Source organism: Candoia aspera, chromosome 7 (assembly GCF_035149785.1).
Source record: "Candoia aspera isolate rCanAsp1 chromosome 7, rCanAsp1.hap2, whole genome shotgun sequence".
Classification (NCBI taxonomy): Eukaryota; Metazoa; Chordata; class Lepidosauria; order Squamata; family Boidae; genus Candoia; species Candoia aspera.
The window spans coordinates 30,032,103-30,054,491 of record NC_086159.1 but is presented as its reverse complement, the minus strand read 5'-3'; the positions used below and the strand labels follow the sequence as shown (position 1 = coordinate 30,054,491).

At 38.3% G+C, this 22,389-nt stretch overlaps 1 protein-coding gene across 1 annotated transcript in view; it reads right to left on the bottom strand.

The window, feature by feature from the left end:
• CACNA1I (calcium voltage-gated channel subunit alpha1 I) overlaps positions 1 to 22,389 on the bottom strand; it is a 346,803-nt gene that overhangs the window by 49,286 nt on the left and 275,128 nt on the right. Inside the window, exons 12-22 of the mRNA XM_063309585.1 lie at positions 21,797 to 21,914; positions 21,184 to 21,339; positions 19,985 to 20,066; positions 17,378 to 17,547; positions 15,595 to 16,008; positions 14,850 to 14,950; positions 13,279 to 13,402; positions 10,717 to 10,785; positions 9,620 to 9,804; positions 1,613 to 1,739; positions 166 to 291 (exon numbers count right to left, since the gene is read on the bottom strand). Coding sequence (XP_063165655.1) covers positions 166 to 291; positions 1,613 to 1,739; positions 9,620 to 9,804; positions 10,717 to 10,785; positions 13,279 to 13,402; positions 14,850 to 14,950; positions 15,595 to 16,008; positions 17,378 to 17,547; positions 19,985 to 20,066; positions 21,184 to 21,339; positions 21,797 to 21,914 — 1,672 coding nt within the window. The remainder of the gene's footprint in view (positions 1 to 165; positions 292 to 1,612; positions 1,740 to 9,619; positions 9,805 to 10,716; positions 10,786 to 13,278; positions 13,403 to 14,849; positions 14,951 to 15,594; positions 16,009 to 17,377; positions 17,548 to 19,984; positions 20,067 to 21,183; positions 21,340 to 21,796; positions 21,915 to 22,389) is intronic.

Genomic DNA, 22,389 nt, shown 5'->3' with positions numbered 1-22,389 from the left:
GAACCATCTTGTAACAACAGTAACAGGAAACACTTCTGAAGATAACCTAAGCAAAACAATACCATGATTAGGAATTTGTGAATGCATCTAAAGATTTGAAGGTACAGCTCTGCCACAGATGAATCTTAAGTAGGTCTAATATAATTTGGAGGATTCTATATTTACCTGGCCCAGATTGTCAAAGTTATATTTGTGATGCACCCATTTGTAATTGGCAGCCATGCAGTCTGACCTATTTGTGATATTTCGGATATCAACACCCAGGCAATGGTAGAATTTTCCTTTGAAAAGCTGTAAGAAAAATATAGGATTTTGTCAGACTTTGCTAGAATAAAGAGACAAGAGATCAGTGCTATATTTTTTAAACTGGTTTCAGGTCATTTTTTTAAACATTTGGTTGGAGTATTACAGGTGGGAATGGAAGAGGAAGGCCTCTGAAAGGGAAACTGCTTCTATCTCAACCCCTAATTCCAAAAATTAGTCTGAACTCCATCACAGAACAGTGATTTGGGGATGTCTTTGGGGGTTTTAAAATTGAGGATGGGAGCAGTTTGCCTCTCAGAGTCTTCCCATTCCTATCTTTAGCCAGCAAACCAAAAATAAAAAACCAAAACAAATTGGTTGTAGACCTTTCAGTGCTAGGAAGCTAAACTGAAGCATCTGCCCACCCTATGAAGAGCCATAAAGACTATGTTGTAGGAAGAGCATCTGTTTCCTGCACTGCTTATAAATTGTAAAGCTGTCCCTCCTTGAATAGGCAATACAGAGACTATAGTATATTTTACATAAAGATAGAAGCACTACCCACTCTTACAGCAGTAGACTAGAATAAAGATAATGCCACTTCTTTCCATCTCCAAACAGCTGTTGGAGGATTTGATGCGTGAAATGTGGGGGAGAGTCAGAGAAATAAGAATCAAGTTTTTTTTTAAAAAAGATAAATGATCGGTTGTCTCAAGGCATCTCATCTCTGACCAGAAATCAGCCTATCTTTCTAGCACTGAGTCCTATGATCCAACTACTTCTTACTGTGGCTCAAAATCCAGACCATAATATCTTGTTATTTTGAAATCTGCCCCTTCTTTGTAGAACATGGGAAATAGATCAAGAAGTATAGCCATTAAAATGATGGACCCAGTTGATTTCTAAGAGATTTATTTCTGTCTTCCTTTTTTGGGGCATATTATTCTCCAGCCACTATTAGAGATCTGCCTTTGTATTAAGGCACAAAGAAAGTACTCTATAATGATGGAGCTGCAACGATGGTGCTGCTTCTCTCTGAGCTTGCTGCACTTCTTTTGACATACAGTATATCTACCTACTTTGATCTATTATTATAAATGGGAAATTTGACACATTGACCACTAAGAAATGTTAGGTTGGGGAAACATGGGTAGGGGCATCTTTTGTTGACAGCCCAGAAAAGGCCAAAGGCCAAAGCTGAGAACGGGGAGAGTTGGAATCCCAACACATCTAAAGGGCACCAGGTTGGGGAAAGCTGTTTTAAACCATACTTTTTAGAAGTATTGAAAACAAACAAACAAACACCACCACCCCATTAATAGCAACAAATATATGCCTACAGTACTTTTGTGTACAGTGGATACCATACCTGCACTCCAAGAATTCCAAAGATTATAAAGAAAGCACAGCAGATGAGGACAATATTTCCAATAGGCTTGAGTGATGAAATGAGGGTTTCAACCACCAGCTTCAGGCCTGGAGCACGGCTGATGACCCTGAAAAAGGAATACTGTGAGAGGAAGCTATAGGAGTGATCCTAATGCTTAACTTTCCATGCAAAGTATCATACCAAAAGGGTTTGGCTTGCAGCTTGATGGTTGGTTTGGGAGATCTCTCCGTAACTCCATAACTTGATGGTTGGTTTGGGAGATCTCTCCATAACTCCTCAGACACGAAGTTAAATGTTAAGCAACTCATCAGACAGTAAAGCTCTCTCAAAACTAGAAAAAAGAACTAAATAAGGAAAAGGAATTTAACTTCGACAAAGGAAATTACTTTTAAAAACTAGTTTTCTCTAAGGCTAATCTGTACTGTCCATATTGACCAGCAACCATTTTTGAAGGGTAGGAATGGATGACATTGCCCTGTACACCCACTGGAAATATGACCTCTGGGTGCATTTTCCTGGTCCACTTTCCAAGTACTGTAGTGTTTTCCTGCTTCTGGTGGCTCAAAGCATCCTTGTTTGGTTTGCCTGCTGCACTCTACTTTTTGTAGGCCAATCCTGCATTTTGGCTACTTTGCAGAGGCAGGAATGCCAGCTCACCATGTTTTTCTTGCTTTTCCTGAATAAGAGTTGCTGCTGGGTATGTTACAAAAGTCTTCTTACTCACGTAATGGGCGTAATGCTTGCCTTAGATGCTGAACATTCCTGGTTTGAAACTTGGCAAGAATGTTTTTTTTTTAATTGTTATTCTTTTTCCCCTGAGCTACCTATTTTTCTGCTGGGCTGTATTTCTTTTTTAATTAGTCTACTGATGCACTATTTCATCATTTTGCCACTTATTTGAGTCATTCCATGTTGAAAGGTTATAAATAGATCAATACTAATAAAACAATCAGCTTTGATTACTTTGAAGACAGAAGATAATATACTGTATGTAGTTCTGTGTTACTGTTGGGTTCTTGGTGTTTTCTAAGCTTGGCTGTTTACCTGCAGACATTTTGTTATCAGGTCAATCTTTAGAAAGACAGCAGAGTTCATTGATTAATTTTAAAAATTGCTTGTGTCTTTATAGCAACCTAAAATAACATGCCATGATAGGATAGAAATATTTCTTTCAAACATCACACTAACACTTCTATAACAGGAACGTAATTCAGATTCAGAGGGGGAAAATAAAGAAATAATAAAAGTGAGTAAACATAGGTAGGAATCTTGGAAAAAAATAGCTCTACCAATGCATTTTTAAAGCTTTCAGGGAAGAAGTCCCCCCATATGTGAAAATATTATTTAGCTTCATCTTGAATGGAAGCAATATGCTTAATACATCAAAAAAATTGAGAATAATAGATGTCTTTAGACACAATACGGATTTAAGAGATGTAGTCAGAAGCATGGCTGGATGCAAAAACCCTTTTGGCTCTAATGTTAAGAAGAATCAAAGTCTTCATCACAATTGTATACATTCAGATACACAGAAATCATGCCAAAAATGCAGAAGTCAACTTTTATAAAGAAAGGATTCAAGACAATTTATTTCTTCACCCACAAGAAAATGCCTGTGTTATTGCTTGTACTGGGTGTTTTTAAAATACTTGATTCTTTATGCTGTTCCTTACACCAGCTGTTAAGATTAACATTCTCAACTAAATATATGCAGAAGCAACAACCACAATTTATACAAATTATGTTAAGTCAGAAAAGCTTGATTTAGTTAGGGGCATAAGGCAGGGTGGCCTCTCTTCCCTTCACTATCTGCTACTGTAATTGAATTAGTGGATTAAAAATTATATGAACTTGGGAAAGTCTAAAGTTAAAATTTGGGGGCAGCAATAAAAATGACAATACTCTTTAAATTACTAACTTTATTTCAAATACTGCTGGGCAGACTTCCAAACACTTCATATAATAAAGGAGCAAAAGTTAATCAATGAGTTTATTCATAATAATAAAACATCCAGGTGTAAAAAAAATATATACAAGCAATCTACTGAGGGGAAACTGGAAATCCCTAATTCAAAGTTATACTGTACAGTATTCCAAATAAATATCTTTAAAGAGAATCCACAAGTTTCATGGAACTTCCTTTGGAAATAGCTTTTCACCAAGAAATCCCCCCCCACATCAAACTGAAAGATAATTAAATATATTCACAACCCATTTTATTTGACTACTCTACAGGGTTAATCCTTAAAGGAAAAATACTAGTTCTCCCTGTGTCTATAAATACTATCATTTGTAGAACACCCTTTTTTCAGTGATCCAAACAAAACATTTTTATTCAGTATGAAAACTAACTGTGATTTATAGAACTAGAGACTTGTTTTAGAATGAAATTCTTTCCATTCCAAAAGAGAATGAACAACTAAAGGATAACATCAAGCAAAACAGATTGCCTTTGCCCAGAACAACAATCAAGATAAAATTTTACAAAGTGCTCTGATTATTTTTGAGGTTCTTTGCGTTTCTTCTTCCTGAGAATTTGAACACCAGATATTATTCATACTGTTCAAACTTAACTTTTATCTTGGGAGAACCTGTGGTCTCATGCCATTTATAAATACAAATCTGTAACTATGAAAGGACATGCAATCAAATTATTTATAAATCATATCACATAGCAGTAAATATTCATCATATAAATTCTATCACCTCATCCTGTGTTGGAGAGGGTTGCAGCAAAAGTGCTTTGTATTTACACTTGTAGCTTACATTACCCTAAAATAAATGTAACCTCAAAATATCTCAGGGAATCGACACACAATTGTTACTGTTGATGGACTTAACAGTTCAGTAATATACAGTGATTTGATGTGTTTTATGTTAGCATACGTGTGTATAGAAACTGAAAAAGTTGGAAGTCTGAAGTGGATTTTAAAGAACATGGACAGCCCAAATAAGTAAGCTAAAAATATTAAACAAATCAGGTTTTTTTCTTCCAGTATTTAAATAAAGCAATATTTTGTTGTTGTTGTTTATTCGTTCAATTGCTTCTGCCTCTTCGTGACTTCATGGACCAGCCCACGCCAGAGCTTCCTGTTGGTCGTCAACACCCCCAGCTCCCCCAGGGATGAGACCGTCACCTCTAGAATATCATCCATCCACCTTGCCCTTGGCCGGCCCCTCTTCCTTTTGCCCTCCACTCTCCCTAGCATCAGCATCTTCTCCAGGGTGTCCTGTCTTCTCATTATGTGGCCAAAGTATTTCAGTTTTGCCTTTAATATCGTTCCCTCAAGTGAGCAATCTGGCTTTATTTCCTGGAGGATGGACTGGTTTGATCTTCTTGCAGTCCAAGGCACTCTCAGAATTTTCCTCCAACACCACAGTTGCAAAGCATCTATCTTCCTTCTCTCAGTCTTCCTTATGGTCCAGCTCTCGCAGCCATATGTTACTACAGGGAATACCATTGCTTTAACTACACGGACCTTTGTTGTCAGTGCGATGTCTCTGCTCTTAACTATTTTATTGAGATTTGTCATTGCTCTTCTCCCAAGGATTAAACATCTTCTGATTTCCTGACTGCAGTCAGCATCTGCAGTAATCTTTGCACCTAGAAATACAAAGTCTTTCACTGCTTCTACATTTTCTCCCTCTATTTGCCAGTTATCAATCAAGCTGGTTGCCATAATCTTGGTTTTTCTGAGGTTTAGCTGCAAGCCAGCTTTTGCACTTTCTTCTTTCACCTTCATTGTAAGGCTCCTCAGTTCCTCTTTGCTTTCAGCCATCAAAGTGGTATCATCTGCATATCTGAGATTGTTAATGTTTCTTCCAGCGATTTTAACCTCAGCCTTGGATTCTTCACACCCAGCACGTCGCATGATGTGTTCTGCATACAAGTTAAATAGGTAGGGTGAGAGTATACAGCCCTGCCATACTCCTTTCCCAATCTGAAACCAGTCCGTTGTTCCGTGGTCTGTTCTTACCGTTGCTACTTGGTCATTATACAGATTCCTCAGGAGGCAGACAAGATGACTTGGTATCCCCATACCACTAAGAACTTGCCACAATTTGTTATGGTCCACACAGTCAAAGGCTTTAGAATAGTCAATAAAACAGAAATAGATGTTTTTCTGAAACTCCCTGGCTTTTTCCATTATCCAGCGGATATTGGCAATTTGGTCCCTAGTTCCTCTGCCTTTTCTAAACCCAGCTTGTACATCTGGCAATTCTCGCTCCATGAATTGCTGAAGTCTACCTTGCAGGATCTTGAGCATTACCTTACTGGCATGTGAAATGAGTGCCACTGTTCGATAGTTTGAACATTCTTTAGTGTTTCCCTTTTTTGATATGGGGATATAAGTTGTTTTTTTCCAGTCTCATGGCCATTCTTGTGTTTTCCAAATTTGCTGGCATATGGCATGCATTACCTTGACAGCATCATCTTGCAAGATTTTGAACAGTTCAGCTGGGATGCCCTCGTCTCCTGCTGCCTTGTTATTAGCAATGCTTCTTAAGGCCCATTCAACCTCACTCTTCAGGATGTCTGGCTCTAGCTCACTGACCACACCGTCAAAGCTATCCCTGACATTGTTATCCTTCCTTTACAGATCTTCTGTATATTCTTGCCACCTTTTCTTGATCTCTTCTTCTTCTGTTAGGTCCTTGCCATCTTTGTTTTTGATCATACCCATTTTTGCCTGGAATTTACCTCTGATGTTTCTAATTTTCTGGAAGAGGTCTCTTGTCCTTCCTATTCTATTGTCTTCTTCCAGTTCCACACATTGCTTGTTTAAAAATAATTCCTTATCTCTTCTGGCTAGCCTCTGGAATTTTGCATTTAATTGGGCATATCTCCCCCTATCACGGTTGCCTTTTGCTTTCCTTCTTTCTTGGGCTACTTCTAGTGTCTCAGCAGACAGCCATTTTGCCTTCTTGATTTTCTCTTTCTTTGGGATGTATTTTGTTGCTGGCTCTTGAACAATGTTGCGAACTTCTGTCCAGAGTTCTTCCGGGACCCTATCTACTAAGTCCAGTCTCTTAAATCTTCACCTCCACTGCATATTCCTTAGGAATATTAGTGAGCTTATATCTAGCTGATCTGTGGGTCTTCCCTAATCTCTTTAGTCTGATCCTAAATTGTGCAATAAGAAGTTCATGATCTGAGCTACAGTCAGCTCCAGGTCTTGTTTTTACCGACTGTATAGATGTCCGCCACCTTTGGCTGCAAAGGATGTAGTCAATCTGATTTTGGTGATGCCCGTCTGGTGAAGTCCATGTATAAAGCCGTCTCTTAGGTTGTTGGAAGAGAGTGTTTGTTATGCAGAGTGAGTTGTCTTGGCAAAATTCTATCAGCCTATGTCCTGCTTCGTTTTGTTCTCCCAGGCCATGCTTACCTGTAATTCCAGGTGTCATTTGACTGCCCACCTTAGCATTCCAGACTCCCATGATGAAAATAATATCTCTTTTAGGCTTGTTGTCCAGTAGGTGCTGCAGATCCTCATAGAATGATCTACTTCAGCTTCTTCAGCATCTGTGGTTGGGGCGTATATTTGGATCACTGTGATGTTAGATGGCTTGCCCTGAATTCAAATTGAGATCATTCTGTCATTTTTTGGATTGTATCCAAGCACTGCTTTAGACACTTTACTATTAATTATGAAGGCTACTCCATTTCTTCTGTGGTCCTCTTGTCCACAGTAGTAGATCTGGTGGTCATTTGATGTGAAGTGGCCCATTCCAGTCCATTTCAGTTCACTGACGCCCAAAATGTCTATCTTTAATCTTGACATCTCACCAATAACCACATCCAATTTGCCCTGGCTCATAGATCTTACGTTCCAGGTTCCAATGGTGTGTTGATCCTTAGAACATCGGATTCGCCGTTCACCACCAGCACCATCGGCCGCTAGCCGTCCTTTCGGCTTTGAGCTAGCTGCGTCATCAAGTCTGGGGCTGGTTGAACTCATCCTCTGTTCCTCCCCAGTAGCATTTTGACCATCTTCCGACCTGGGAGTCTCATCTTCCGATGGTATACCAACATATCTCTGGTTGTACTGATCCATTTAGTTTTCAGGGCAAGAATACTGGGGTGGGTTGCCATTACCTTCCCCAGGGATCGCATTTAGTCTGACCTCTCTGTCATGACCTTCCCGTCTTGGGTGGCCCTTCACAGTTTAGCTCATGGCATCATTGAGGTGCTCAAGTTCCAGCACCACAACAATGTAATGATCCTTTGCTGAAGGATCCTTTGCAATATTTTACCAGTATGCAAATAAAGTTTCATCACTCTATCAACTTTCCAAGCAATATTTTGAAAAAACAGCTTTTGAAGTATTTCTGGAGTAATTTTGAACATAGACTTTGATGATCAACAAGAAATGTTCTTTCCTTGATCGACTATCTCATATATATTCATTTTACATAAATAAATTAAAAAATGGCTGCATAGAAGAACTCTGGTGTGTTTGTTTATTTACACAATCATACAAGTACTATTTTGTAAGTAAACAGATAACTGCCCAGGGTCCCTCTTGTGGGGGGTGGGGGGGAGATGGGCAGTGGGAAAATTTGGAAAATAAATAAATATCTCATGATGCACTGATACTGAGTGGCATTGCAAGGCTGAGATGAGGAAAAAAGGAGCATGTTCCAGGAAACCTCCATTTGAGACATCCTTTAGCAAACATCTAACTAATATTACCTAGTGCTACTTCCTCCATGGTCCAATATGATATCCTAGGAAATAGTAGAGGATGTGTATATAAATGAGAGATATTTCACAGTTCTGAATGCAGTTTTGGATAGAGAAATCCATAAAACCGTGTCCCTCTGCTGCGAGGCCAAGAGAGGCCAAACGAAGGAACTGCAGCTGCTTCACAATGGATCTTAGTAAGCTTTCATTGCTCCAACAATTCTGTAATGTCAAGGCCTGGAAGCTATGGCCTTGGGCAGGGGTGTCCGCAGAACATGGTGAAGATTTCAACCATGACAGTGTGTTTGAAACTCTACGACACACATAAAAAACAGCAGAGCTTCAATTGTACCACTATGGCCCCTATCTTGTTTTTTGACTATACCCTACTGGAAGCCCTGCCCATGAGTTGGATTTGGCCTTCAGCCTCCATTTTGTAGCCATCAGAGGGTGCTGCTGATTTTCAGCACAAAACCGCTTATTTTTACAGCACAGTTTTCACTTTTTGCTCTTAAAATACACAGCATAGGTATGTTAGCAGAGTTTTAATGTACTTGTTTTGTACCTTTGCTTAGCTAAAAGTTGAAAAAAGGTCTACATTTCTGGTTTTGCCTGCAATATCATCAGTATTTCATCAGACATACTCTTTTAAATGCAAGGAGGTAGAAATAGAATGCTTTTCCCTGGCCAGAAAACAAATTGTCCAACCCTGCAACAGTACTTCCAGAATTCTGTGTTTTCTTCTTATTTATGCTCTAAGCAATATCTAGGCAAGTTTGCTTCATTTGGTAGTTTCCCACATTGCTCAAGTCTTCTTCTGCTTCCTTCCTTCCCTGTCTGTCATTCTCCATCTCCTCTTTCTTCCCCTATCTCTGTTCACATTCTTTTTCTGCTCAGTGGCTCCAATCCTGGAACAAGCATTTGAATCTTGCCTTCATTTTGGATAGTAACTAATTTTTTTCATTGCCCTTAACAGCTAGTCAACCATGGCTGCTCTAAAAAGCTGAAGCAGGGTCCAACCTGGCTAGTATGGGGATGGGGATTATCAGAAAATCTGTAGACTAGATTAGAAGTTGAAGCAAACATCCCTGAAGAAGGCAATGGTAACTCACTTCTATATTGTTGCCAAGAAAATCATGTCCATGTCCATGAAAGCACTTGGAGTTGAGCATGATTTGAGAGAGACTTTACCTTACCAAATTATTTTACTTGGCCAAACATGTGAGAGAGCACAAAAGGTATTTTTGAAATTTCCAAAGCAGGGTTATTACACAGGTGAGCCCTAGTTTCCTGGATCTTACCTGAGGGGGCGTAAAGTGCGCAGCAGTCGGAGGACTCGTAGCACACCCAGGATTTTGGCTCCTCCAGCAGAAGCTACTGAAACCACTATATCAATAATGGATACAAACACCAAAAAGCCATCTAGGATATTCCAACTACTGCGTAGGTAGGCCTGTTCTCCAAAATACAGACCAAGAGAGACTACCTAGAGAAGATTAAAGAATGTATGAGCATGAGAACTGAAACCACGGAACAATAAAGCTAAGTCACATCTCTAGTGATGTATACTTCCAATTCCTCAAGGATGGATTCACTAGGTCATAGAATCCATTATAATAATGATGGGCAAAGAATTAATGTAAACATAATAACCAACCGTGTCAACATGCTGTTTGTTTCTTTCCACAGAATAAATTTTGAGGAAAATTGGGATTAAAATTGGAAGCCTTAACTGGTTCCTCCAAGAAATATCTTCTATAAAACTATTAACCAATTTCAAGATGCTGATGACCTCTAAGGCTTTTTATTGTACACATCCTTTCATCCTCATAAGGATGATTATACATTTTAGATAAGTAAGAATAGATATGAAAAAAGTTTGCAGATTCAGTCTGTGGGAGGAAACTGAAAAAAGAGGCTCTAAGGCCATACTGAACATTTATTAATTTTTATTTTTGGATTGAAACGGGTCTTGTCTTGCCTTGTCTTTTCCAAAGAGGAATAAATAATTTGGGAGAGGGGGAAACATCATTGAAATGTGCAAGCTTTTAACTTCTTTCATTCCAAAGATCTGGCTTTTTTTCCTGCCTAGGCCTTCTTTCTAAATTAATTCTAGCTAATTGGGAATCATGTAGTGAACTTGATGATGTAATCATGTTATACAACTACTAAATAAATCTGCCTATCTACTGAAATCATTGAATGCAAACAAAGCCAATTCATAATGAAGGCAATCCTTTCTCAACAGAGAGTATTTTCTCCCTTTTCATAGCATTGAGAAATTCTGTGACACCATCCAGTGAAAATAGTTGTGAAAATGACACTCCTTTTCAACTGAGATATGAAAAAGATTAGTTGAGCCAGCACAGCAAGAATGATTTGGCAGTAGATAACTTACCTTCAGTGTCATCTCAGCAACAAAGATTGCTGTGAAGATGTAATTGGATACTGTGAGGAAGATTCTCTCCTGGAACAATCAAAGGCAGCCTCAAAATACATATATAATAAGTATCTTTCCATTTAAATTATTGCTACAGGCTTGGGAAATGGTACTTACATTAAGGTTAAGAATTGGCTATGATTGAAAATGCAGTTTATTTGGGGATGTTGACCAAAAAGCATCTCCCAACCCAGTACTTCAAATAATTTGCTTTGTTCTCTCCCAGATTAATCATAAGATTCAATTCATTTTAGGCAGAAAATGTATTTGAATCAACCAGTGACTAAGTTTTTTTTCTTACGTATAGACACAAATGGCTTTAAAAATACAAGTACAATTGGCCTGAAGACAAGTAAACTACTGAATAGCAGGACACAAATATATGGAAGTCCTCATCAGTGCAAAATAAGGTTGTTCCAGATAACGATGAATGATCGTGGAAACACATGTATCAGTATACAGCCACCCATTAACAAATGAATAGTATTGAGATTGAAAACCCTTTGTGGGAATTTTTACTGAAAATGGTTAAAAATGACCTGGGTGATTTTTGCTTTTGTTAATTAAAAAGGGTTGAATATGTGGAGACAGGAAATAGGTATGAAATTTTAAAGGTGGAGGAGAGAAAATAACTTCGTAACTGCTGTAAAGATCGGAAGTCACTTATTTTTCTAATATCTTTTTCTTTTTTTCTTTTTTCCTTTTTTCCTTTCTTTTTCCTTTTCTGCACTTTTTTCATCTTTTTCTTAACTCTGTTTTATATTTTTTCATGTTTCTTTTATTCATGTAAAAAAATAAATAAAAAAATATATTTTAAAAAAAACCCAACATCTGACTAATAGTGACTTCCTTGTTCCAAAGCCCTTTCCCATCATTTGCTACCTGCTCTACTTTTAATTGGAGATGCTAGAAACTGAACATGGAAATATGAAAAATATATTTTACACCAGTGAGCTTTGGTTCTTCCCTTTTCATGTGAAACAGCTGTTATATATAATATTGGACTGTTTTCTGGTGCAGTAAATCCACCTAATTGACATGTCTGCACAGAAGTGAGATTCTGTGTATGTTCTGGCAATCACTATACACGCAAGGCTTGTATGCGGAAATTCAAAAGTTACATCTCAGGCATGAGAAAACATCAGTGCTGTTATCCCAAATATACATTTAAAACTTACTCCAAGAATAACCAGCTGATCATATATAATTTCTTCTTCAACACAAAAATATAATTAACTAATATAATTAATTATAACTGAAATAATTTTGGATTTTTCTTCAGTTATATGGAATATTTATATTCAGCATAAGAAAGATACATACTGTAATTGTCTTTATTATTTCACTAACACTGAAAGCTATTCCAAATATGTAAAAATATATTTTACTGTATTCCAAATAGGTAGTCCAAATAGGTAACAAATGTCCCATTTTGAAACTTGGGGCAGGAAGAATTTTCTTTAAGTAGATTAAATAAGTTGCCAGGGGATATATTTAGAATTGTACAAAGGCATGTTTTAGATTTCTGAAACTGAGCTCAATGATTCCTTTTTACTACTACTAACAGAAAGTAGAAATGCCAATCTAACCATACATGTGTTTTCAAAATCCTTTGCTGACAGTCTGTGAGCTATATTACCTGTATGTTATTATCCACTCTTGGTCACACTAAGCAAGGATGCACAAAGGAGATGGGTCTTCCTTATCTTTCAGATCTGTCTTTTGTGGGAGCCCAGTCACTATTTATTTATTTATTTATTAAATTTGTCACTGCCCATCTCCTCCCACCAGAGGGGAAAGGAGATGAACCAGTGTAAAACTATGCCGCCCACCCCCAACTCCCTGAGCTGCCCCAAAAGGATACCATGGTCAATGGTATTGAAAGCTGCTGAGAGGTCAAGAAGAGCAGGGATGGATGCACTGCCACCATCCCGCTCCCACCAGAGATAATCCATAACTGCGACCAATACTGTTTCCGTCCCATATCCAGGTCTGAAACCTGACTGAAAGGGGTCTAGACAATCCGTTTCATCCAGAACCCTCTGGAGCTGCAATGCCACCACTTTTTCAACCACTTTCCCTAAAAAGGGGAGGTGGGAGACTGAACGAAAATTGTCCAGTACGGTAGGGTCCAGTGATGGTTTCTTGAGGAGGGGGTGCACTAGCACCTCCTTAAAGGCAGTTGGAAACACCCCCTCCCTCAAGGATGTATTGACCATCACCTGGACCCAACCACATGTCACGTCCTGAGCTGCTTTCACCAGCCAGGAGGGACATGGGTCTAGATGACACTATCCTACAGCCATCAAGCAAGGATGGACTTCTACCATTTAAATGCTATTTATATCCATATGATCTTTACTATCCTCTGAAATAAATGTATCTGGTTATTTCTGAACAGCATAAAGTGAATCCTTAGAATTAAATCAATTTCTGTACACAGTACTATTTAGAGGTTGAAGAAAGCATGTATCAGTTCCCAGCTCTTAAAGCTACTTATTATTATGCAAAGCTACTTACTGTGCTCCTCTGTTCAATCTCAGGTCTTTCCAAGGCAATAGTGATGCAGTTCAAGAAAATGAAGGCCAGGACAATATAATCAAATAGCTTATGAGCAATGATAGTTTGGCAAAGAATGCGAAACCTGGAAGACAGTTGGTTTAAAACAATGAAAGGTTATTTATGAATATATGAAGAATGGAGATATCATGGTCATAACAGGCTGCCAGCACTCCCCCACCCCATGCATTCCAGTTCACATTAACAAAATTTGGTGGCAAACCCACCACTTTTCAAATGCATCCTCTTCAGACCTTTTTTTCATCCCCAAAAGATACAAAACAAGCTTTGGGGAAACTTAACACCCCTATTTTATACTGAACAAGCTCCTCTTGGTGTTATCATCCTGCCCTTACACAGATCACTGCACCCTTTGATGGCCTAAAAAAATTCAACCCCTGACCAGAAAAAGCTGCCCATAACTGGATTACAGGGACGCTGGGAAGATTTAAAGCAAATAGGGGGTGGGAAAAGGTCCTGCATAAACTTTAGCTGTTAATCAAAATTGAAAAAGAGAAACAGTCAGTGACAGCTATTTTCTCCCATTTTCTTGATGGCACATAATCGATCAATCAACTCCTATTTTAAAAGCTAGAAAAAATTCCTCTGTTTCTGTAGGCTTTCTACTGAAATGCAGAATGACTTGCTCAGGGCATGTTTCATAGTGGAGCCTGTATTTTTTCAAATGCAATTATTATATGGCAATCACACATTTATGAGTACAGTGGTTTATAGTGCAATACACCAATGCATACTTTTGTAATCTGAGAGAAGTAGGATCATTTTTAAAGGTCATGCATATTATAGAATTTGTGTTTACTACATAAGCACATGCCACAAGACACTGCTGCAATTCTCCATGAAGTGGGAGGTCACGTTGCTGTTGTTAAGTATGGCAAGTACATGCATATCTGCTTAGTTAGGACAGAAATGTCAGTTTAAAAATGGATGCTCTGTGGTTATGCAGGAAAAAAAATTTCTTGCCTGCAAATACCTGTTACCCTGACAGAGATTAAAGGAGAAGGTGGGAGAAAATGTTGCAAAGTAGATCTACAGCTTTAAATTGTCTTCACTGGTAAGATTTCCAAAGTGGCTAAACCTAAATGCACATGATTTGAGAGTATGCTAGAACTACAATCACAGGAAAAAAACAAAAGAGCCAGAATAGTATGGGGAAAGTACAAAACACTAAGTTAAAATAATATCAGGAGAATGGGACGATGATGTATGTTATATGCCACATGGTGTTAAGATAAAATACCAGTATAGCTTTACCTGGAAAATATGGAAAACAAAATTAAAAAGCAAGAGCAAAGGATGGAGAAGGAAAAAAAAGGGAGGGAAAGAAAAAAGGAGCAATGTTTCATTATTGTTCCTAATTTCATATTATGATAACCTGAAAGTACAATAGAAAAGTAAGTCTTCTTATATGATTGAAAGTAGTTAAATTATTTCTACACTAAAATTGAAGGCAGAGTGATAAAGCCATTCTTGAATCTCCATTCCCTAAAACACACGCAAATGAAACATACTTGTTTTCTGGTGAGAATAAATAGATGGACCAATCTTCCCGCAACTCACACCAGTCTGGCTTGTAGGCCTCTATCATCTTCTTTATACGGAAACACAGGCTCTGTAGAAACAGAAGCAGAAGATCAGAAGCAGGTTTCTTCATGGCTTCGTACTTGCTTCCCTTTCTTCTATATTTAGCATGCTCAACCGAAAATCTCCCAATTACTGATTGAGGGTCAACAACTGGTATTAACTTTCTGATTTGGGCTACTTTGGAATATACATATATATTGCTTTGTGACCCTTGAGCCACTTGGATACTCTCTTAATCTACTTTTCTTCCTAAATGTGATGCAGCTGAGCCAGTCTGATCTAGTGGTTAAGGCAACGGGCTAGAAACCAGGAGACTGAGAGTTCTAGTCCCTCCTTAGGCATGAAAGCCGGCTGGGTGACTTTGGGCCAGTCACTCTTTCTCAGCCTAACTCACCTCACAGGGTTGTTGTTGTGGGGAAAATAGGAGGAGGAAGGAGTATTAGGTATGTTCCCCACCTTGAGTTATTTATAAAAATAAGAAAGGCAGGATAAAAAAAATCTAAAAAAAAAAATTTGGGATCATCTTCCAGTGATCACTGTAGAACATCTGGAAGGAATCACATTAAAGCTTTGCTGTGATTTCCTCTTGCACTGTGGAGCTCATCTGCTTATTTACTATAATTTCCCTCATCTTTTCCATTTTTTTTTTTAGTAAAGATAGCAAATATTTACATAATCTATCTCTTCCTCATCTTCTCCATGGTCTTTCCGATTGTTCATTTCCGGGAAGATGTCCTTAGCGATAGATGGCATTTTACCATTGCAGTCCTGATGCTTGTTTGGCCCTATAGTCACTCCTATCTTCCATGATGGTTTGTGACCGGATGCAACTCCTGGAGCCAACTCCAGTTCAGAGGAATCTTTGGTATCCAAAGAAAATGTCCGTCGATGATGGTAAATTACCGGCCTTTCTCGTTCTGCCTCTGTTATCCTGTGCCGTTCCCCAGATAAAAGGGATTCATGTTCAGCTGAAGAAGGCTTGTGTTTGAGGCTATGACCTCGAGCAAGGCTGTTCCAACTGGAACGTCGGCTTCCCCAGCCTCCACCATGATTCCGAGGTCCATGGTGAGAGCTACGGGAGCTGGACTGTAAGACAGCCAAAGGAAAACCATTTAGTGCCCCCATACAAAACAAGAGGCAGAGTCTTCAGTCATGCACCAGCATACTTTTATTTATTTATTTATTACACATTTTATACTACTGCATTTGTAAGACTCTAACTCCCATCTAACATTCCCTTCTCAGAAAAACCACAGCAGGGAAATAGTTAAGTGGACTAATAAGTGGAAAAGTGAGGTAAAACTTTTAGTTTCTTTGCATCTTATTCAACAATTGAGGGTGTTACAAACATTCAGTGTTCCTCTTTTTGATGCAGCACTGTGCTTGGATCACTTAATAAAAAACATTTAAAATATAGCCTTACTTTTTAAAAAAAAAATCTTAATGGAAATAGTTATGAAACTGCAGGTGGTGTCAGCCCTACTAAGTAGACCAGACCAGGAAATCTATTCCACAGGAACGCTAAAACTACTTTTGAGATTAGCTATAATAACAGAATTTTTCAAGCCTAACTGTGCTGTACCTCCACCCTCTTCTTATACTCCTATGAATTAAGGAAGTATCTGCCTGAGCCTCTGCCAAATATTATCTGTCTGATGTGGACTTAAGACATGTTTCACCCTTCATCGCTTTGGTAAAAGATCTTGTGTATCTTCATCAAGGTCATCTTCCTTAGTCTCTATAGGTGGCAAACACAATCTAAAAAGAACTACTCTCCTTTTATGAACCCTATACGACAAATGTATTCTTTAATATGATGAACACTGTCATCCAAGACCACTTTTTTGCCAAGATGGTAATTGAACTTGTTCTTCCTCTCCTAGTCTAGGACTATGTCCATTATGGGTGGGAAATCTCTAACTCCCCAGACTGTGCTGGATTCAATTCTCATCATCTTAGTTGATGGCCAGAATGATAGAAATTATAATACAATCACCTGCAGAGTCAAAGAATGTCCACATTAGATAATCCCATGCAGGTTTTGAGCACATCAAGCTAGTTATTTGTAAATTAGAAAAGCAAAGGCTTATACTAGGTACACTTTTTAATTACCTTGGCCTAGTTCCTTTTTTATTACACCACAGCCTGTATTAACTATTACTCTCCAGAACACTTCTTATATCAACTCTTAGCTAATTTGTACAATCTTATTACTTTCAATAAATGGAAAGATAATCAATTATCCCCTTTCCTACCATGTTATAAACCAGTTCTGAAAAAACACGGAGAGGGGCAGGAAAGTATGTAGATATCAACCAAACATACTGATTGTGGAATATATATGTAGAAAAATTTATATAATGACTCTACTAATTAAAGGCCATGGTGTTAGATATTAGGGTTGGACGATGATCCTGATACATTGCTTTTGAGATAAGTATTCAAATCCACTTACTAAAGACATCACACTGCTTTTTCTGGATTCGAGGGCCATGAGGATGTCTGATTGCAGAGTACTGCGAGATGGATTCATCATTCCTGCAGTTGCCCCAGGCTGGTTGAGACAAGGAAGGCTGGGGTCAAGATGTCCATTTGGGGTCATGGGAATTGCACAAAGCTTTGGATCTAAGGAAAAAAAACCCAGACAAAATAGTGAGAGAAAGAGAGATACTGTCCAGAAAGGATTTTTAAAAAAGTAATCTGTGCTTTAAAATAAACCGTTCAACATATTTATGTTCTAACCCTGTAGTTATGTCTCTAGAAAACAAGGAACAGTGTGGAAAGAAATTAATCTTTTTTCCCTCTTTCTTCCTGTTCCTGTTTTTACAATGTTTTGTGCTATGCTTTTTGAAGCTTGAAAATATTTGATGAAACTTTGCTCCTTTAAAGTGAAAAAAAACAACCTTATCTTTTAACATTTGCTTAACATTTGCCAGCACAACAGTTTCTTTCATTGTAACAGAATGAGAACTACTAGAATAGATAAAGGTAGCCCCAGTGTTAACAGTTCATAAGTAAATTTGTGATGAATGCATAGGCATCTGCAGCTAGCCACGATGACACCGGAATGACAAAATGTATGTCATGAAATCACAAAGGAAGCTCTACACAAACAGAAAGAATCTGTTTGAGGTCTCAGTGGAAGTCTGAGAAAGTCTGCTTGAAATCTTCCATGTCTGATGCAGTAGATTATGGTGCCCCCTAAGTACTTAACCAGCGAAAGTAGAATACAATGGAAAGTTTCCAGAATTGTTTACATAAGTAAAAGGCTGATAACACATAGTTCCCCAGGGAAAAATAGCAGCAGAAAACTGAAGATTCAAAACAGCAGATTCAACATGTAGGAGAATATTAAAATCTTCAAATTCAGTACAGAAATAATAACTGGGAGACAAATGTTCACTTTCAATCCTCCTCAGTATGTGGATGGAAACAAGCCAAAACTTGAAAAGATTTTTTTTAATTAATCCCAGAAATAATGATAAGCACCAAGAGAGTTCACTTCTCCTTGCTGTAAAAAGCCTCTCTTAGGGTACATAAACTTAAAAATTGGGCAATTTAGAAATGGGGTGGCTGGTCTTAGTGTCCCTTTAAGGCTACAGCATGGCTTGGAAATGATGGCATCCCCATCTCCCGGCAGCTCTCACCCAATTAGCATGAACACTGTTTGCAATCCTCAGGCTGCAAATCGCTGTTCTGGAGAACAAATGAGGTAATTCCAAGCATTTTCTAGTCCATGAAAATGCTCCTGGGCTTCAGGAAAAACCTGCCTGAGCCCGGAAAAACTGCTGCATTGTCAGTTTTGTCCGCAGAGCCCGCAGACACAGCTGTTCAGTCCGCCATGTCCCCCACCGGAAGCCGGTGGTTAGAGATTATTGTAATTTTAGTTAAACCAATATGAGAAATACTGGGCTGGGAAAGAAAACTATAGACCAACAGTAATTTGTGGCATTGGATATCATCCTCTGTTTTTCTTTTGATTGAAAGTGGGGGAAATGGATTTTTATAGCCATTGGCATGTATGCTACTAAGTTAGAGTGAAGGAAACATAAGGCATTACTCAGAAAAAGATCGCAGAATGCAATTTCTCGTTCATGTTTGGTCTTCAAATGCCACTCTAGTGTTCTGGTTTCCATTTCTTTCATTCAACCTTTGTTCCAAAGTGATTGCTTGGACACACCTTTGTTAGGTGTTTTGAACCCCTTCCAACACAGATTCTTCCTGCAAGCCTACTTAGTTTTACAAACTATAGAATTAGGCTTTTTCCTTCTCTCTCAAAATATTCTGAATTGTTAACTTTGGTAAGCAACCATTTTGTAGCCAAGAGTCATACTTGATGCTTTTCTGGTGGCTGAAGCTTGCAAAGTGTATAGAACCATATCATATGTATGGGCCTGGGCTTTTATTTTGTTTTTGGGATATACTTATTTTAGAGCTTACACAACAGTTTTCATCTGTTTCCCATCTCAAAATGTCAGGAAATTGTACCATTGGTTTTTAGCAATCATGGCTCCAAGGGCAACAAAATGGAGATCTGACAAGCCCCATGTAGCACTGGGTCCAGGTTGCTCACCCCAAATCTATTGCCCAATTCCTTTCATCTTGTCACTAAATCTTGGCCTTTACTGGTTTAATTCATCCAAAGTTTGGTGTTGCTAAATCAGTAGCCACTAGATATTTTATAGTATTTCTTAACTAATTTGTTCGTGCAGTTTGAACACTAGGGATCTGACTGAAACTCAGCTCAGAAATTGATTTGAATACCTTTATCATCATTATTGTAGTTCCTATGAAACTACTTGAATTTTATCAGGGTTGCCTAAGTCACTGTTGCATTCTGAACTAAGTTACTCATGTCTCTTGGATAGAAGAAACAGGATCTGAATTACAGCAGGGTAATACAGCAAGATATTCCTTAGAAAAGTTTGAGAACTAGAAATGTAAATTGATTGATCTCTGTGGATCCAGACCATGGAGCAAAAGGAAGGAAGGATACTTTCTAAGAGGTTATATGCTTTCATATAGACAGAGACATGTAGCGTTGTGTATTCCCTGATAATACCTGAACTATCCTGGGACTTGTCAAATTCTTCAATATTTGACGAACTCTGGTCTTCATCTGAATATGACCGGTTAGCATCACCCTGTATTGGGAAAATAAATGCAAAGACCTGGGAATTGTGAGCATCATGAGAGCAACAGAGGGATTTCCCTTTGATTTCAGAGAACTGCCAAGGTGGACAAATTACTTCATGGAAATCATTGGATAATATACCACTGCATGAAAGGAATAATAACATTCAAATTATTAGATGTGGATGAATGTCTCAATGGTTCAGTTTTCCCTTTTGCTTTTTGCAATGCTTACTAAAGTAGTATCTGTATTTTTTAAAGTTCACCTGAAAATGTGTATATATTATAATCTGGATTTCAACCAATATAAACATTTTAAATTCATTTTTCCTGACCTTAGTGTTGTAATCCCACATGCTCTTTCAGGTTGGGCCTGTGCAGGTCTCTTCTCTGTGCCAATGACATCAGGCTGGACCTAGGGAGTGTGCCTTTTCCCTGGCAGCACCTACCTCCTTGAGTGTCCCCTTCACCCTCAGATACAATTGGGTCTGACCCTCCTAGCCTTTTGTAAGGCATTAAGAACCTGTTTTCCCCCCTAGGCATTTGGGTCAGGATGTTAGATGTGCCCATCTTGGGAGACACTATCATATGGTTTGACAACCAGATTGTATGTTTCTTTTTGGTTTTTCTTTTTTTGGTTGACTAGTCTTGTTAACCACCCAGAGTCTCTCTGAGGAGTGAGCAGCCATATAAATTGATTAAATAAATAAGTAATATTTTGTATGCATTTCTGATTTGAGCTCTGCATCACAATGCAGATTTTAAAAGACAAGTTCCCACTTTGGGAAGTGGGAAAGAGATTGAGTTCGCACTAAATTCTATTCCAACTATATGTCTTTTCTATCCTGAGATGTCACATACTTCTGAATTGGTAGTCGTAATGGTTTCCAAGATCACCCCCAACAAAACATGATTTAAAACAATCTCCCTCAACTCTGTGTTGGAATTCAACTCCTAACAGCCCCAGCACATAGAAACTTGGATGCACTGATGGGAATGATGAGAATTGTTGTTCAAGACAATGCCAGGTTGGCCAAGGATTGACTTATAAGTCACTAGAAATCTGATGCTGAGTCTCTCCCTTATTTGCAATTGACCTTCCTGAAAGCAATTGCTGTAGCAACTCACCTCTGCCTGGAATCCCTCCACTAGGATTGCCACCAATAGGTTGAAGAGAACATAATTTCCAAAGGTCATGAGAGCCACAAAATAAAGAGATGCCCATGGAGATGTTGAGGCCATGCCATTATAAAGCACAACATTCCAATCCTCCTGAGTCAAGATCTGAATTGTAAAGTTCAAGATTATAAAGTCAAGTCCAGAACAAATGATTTGGCAGAAATATGGGATTTATACATCCAATAAATAAATAGATAGATAAAAAACAGAATATAGCATCAAAATAATTTGCCAACAGGAAAAGTCTCTAATATTTCTATTCTAGTATTTCCCATATGCATGGGAAGGGATACAATGATTTCTATAAGGATATGCATCTAGCTATGTTGTACTATGCCACTGTCGGAGGCAATTTCTGGGAAGGATTGACATCCAGAGATTACTGCGGTGTGAAAGATACCATAGCAAGGGCAGCTCTGCCTGTGAACACCAGTAGGTTTCAAGTGATGGCATGATGGGTCTTTATAAACATTCTTTTATGGAAACCCTATGGTTCTATGATAGGAAGACTAAAAGTTTAAACTGTATCCACTCTTTCTTCCTTGCCCTACTTTGGACTCACCTGGAATACAGTGACAATGGCCCAAAGCAAGGAGTCAAAGTTTTTCCGGTCAGGGACTGTGTCTCCTGTGTCAGTTCTGAGGCTAAATTTACAACCAAAGATGTGCATTCCCAGGATACTATAGGGAAGAAGAAAGGTTTTATGGTTTTTAAAAGCATCAATCAATGTCTGCTTGTTTTCAAATTCTTAAGGTGTTTGAATTTATTTAATTATTTATATCCTATTCTTTCTCTTTCAAAAAATGTAGGGCAATCTTTATGAATTTCCCCAACTGTACAACAACCTTATGAAATAGGATCAAAACGGCACCTCTTAGCTGTTCATAGCTGATTGCATTGGTTAGCCTTCTCACTTTTCAGATTCAGGTGTATCCCCAAAACAACCCATCAATTTCATTTCTCAATGCATTACTATTAGTAAAAACAGTAAGAGAGCAAAGCTTATTGATTACTTTGAAGCACTGTGAGATTTATTTTGCTTTTCTTCATTCACATGTTAACTATTACTTTATTAAACTTCTAGCCTTATTGCATACTGATTTTTATTTAAAGGCAAAGAAACCTGGCTAAGATGAAAAAAAGTATTGAAAGATG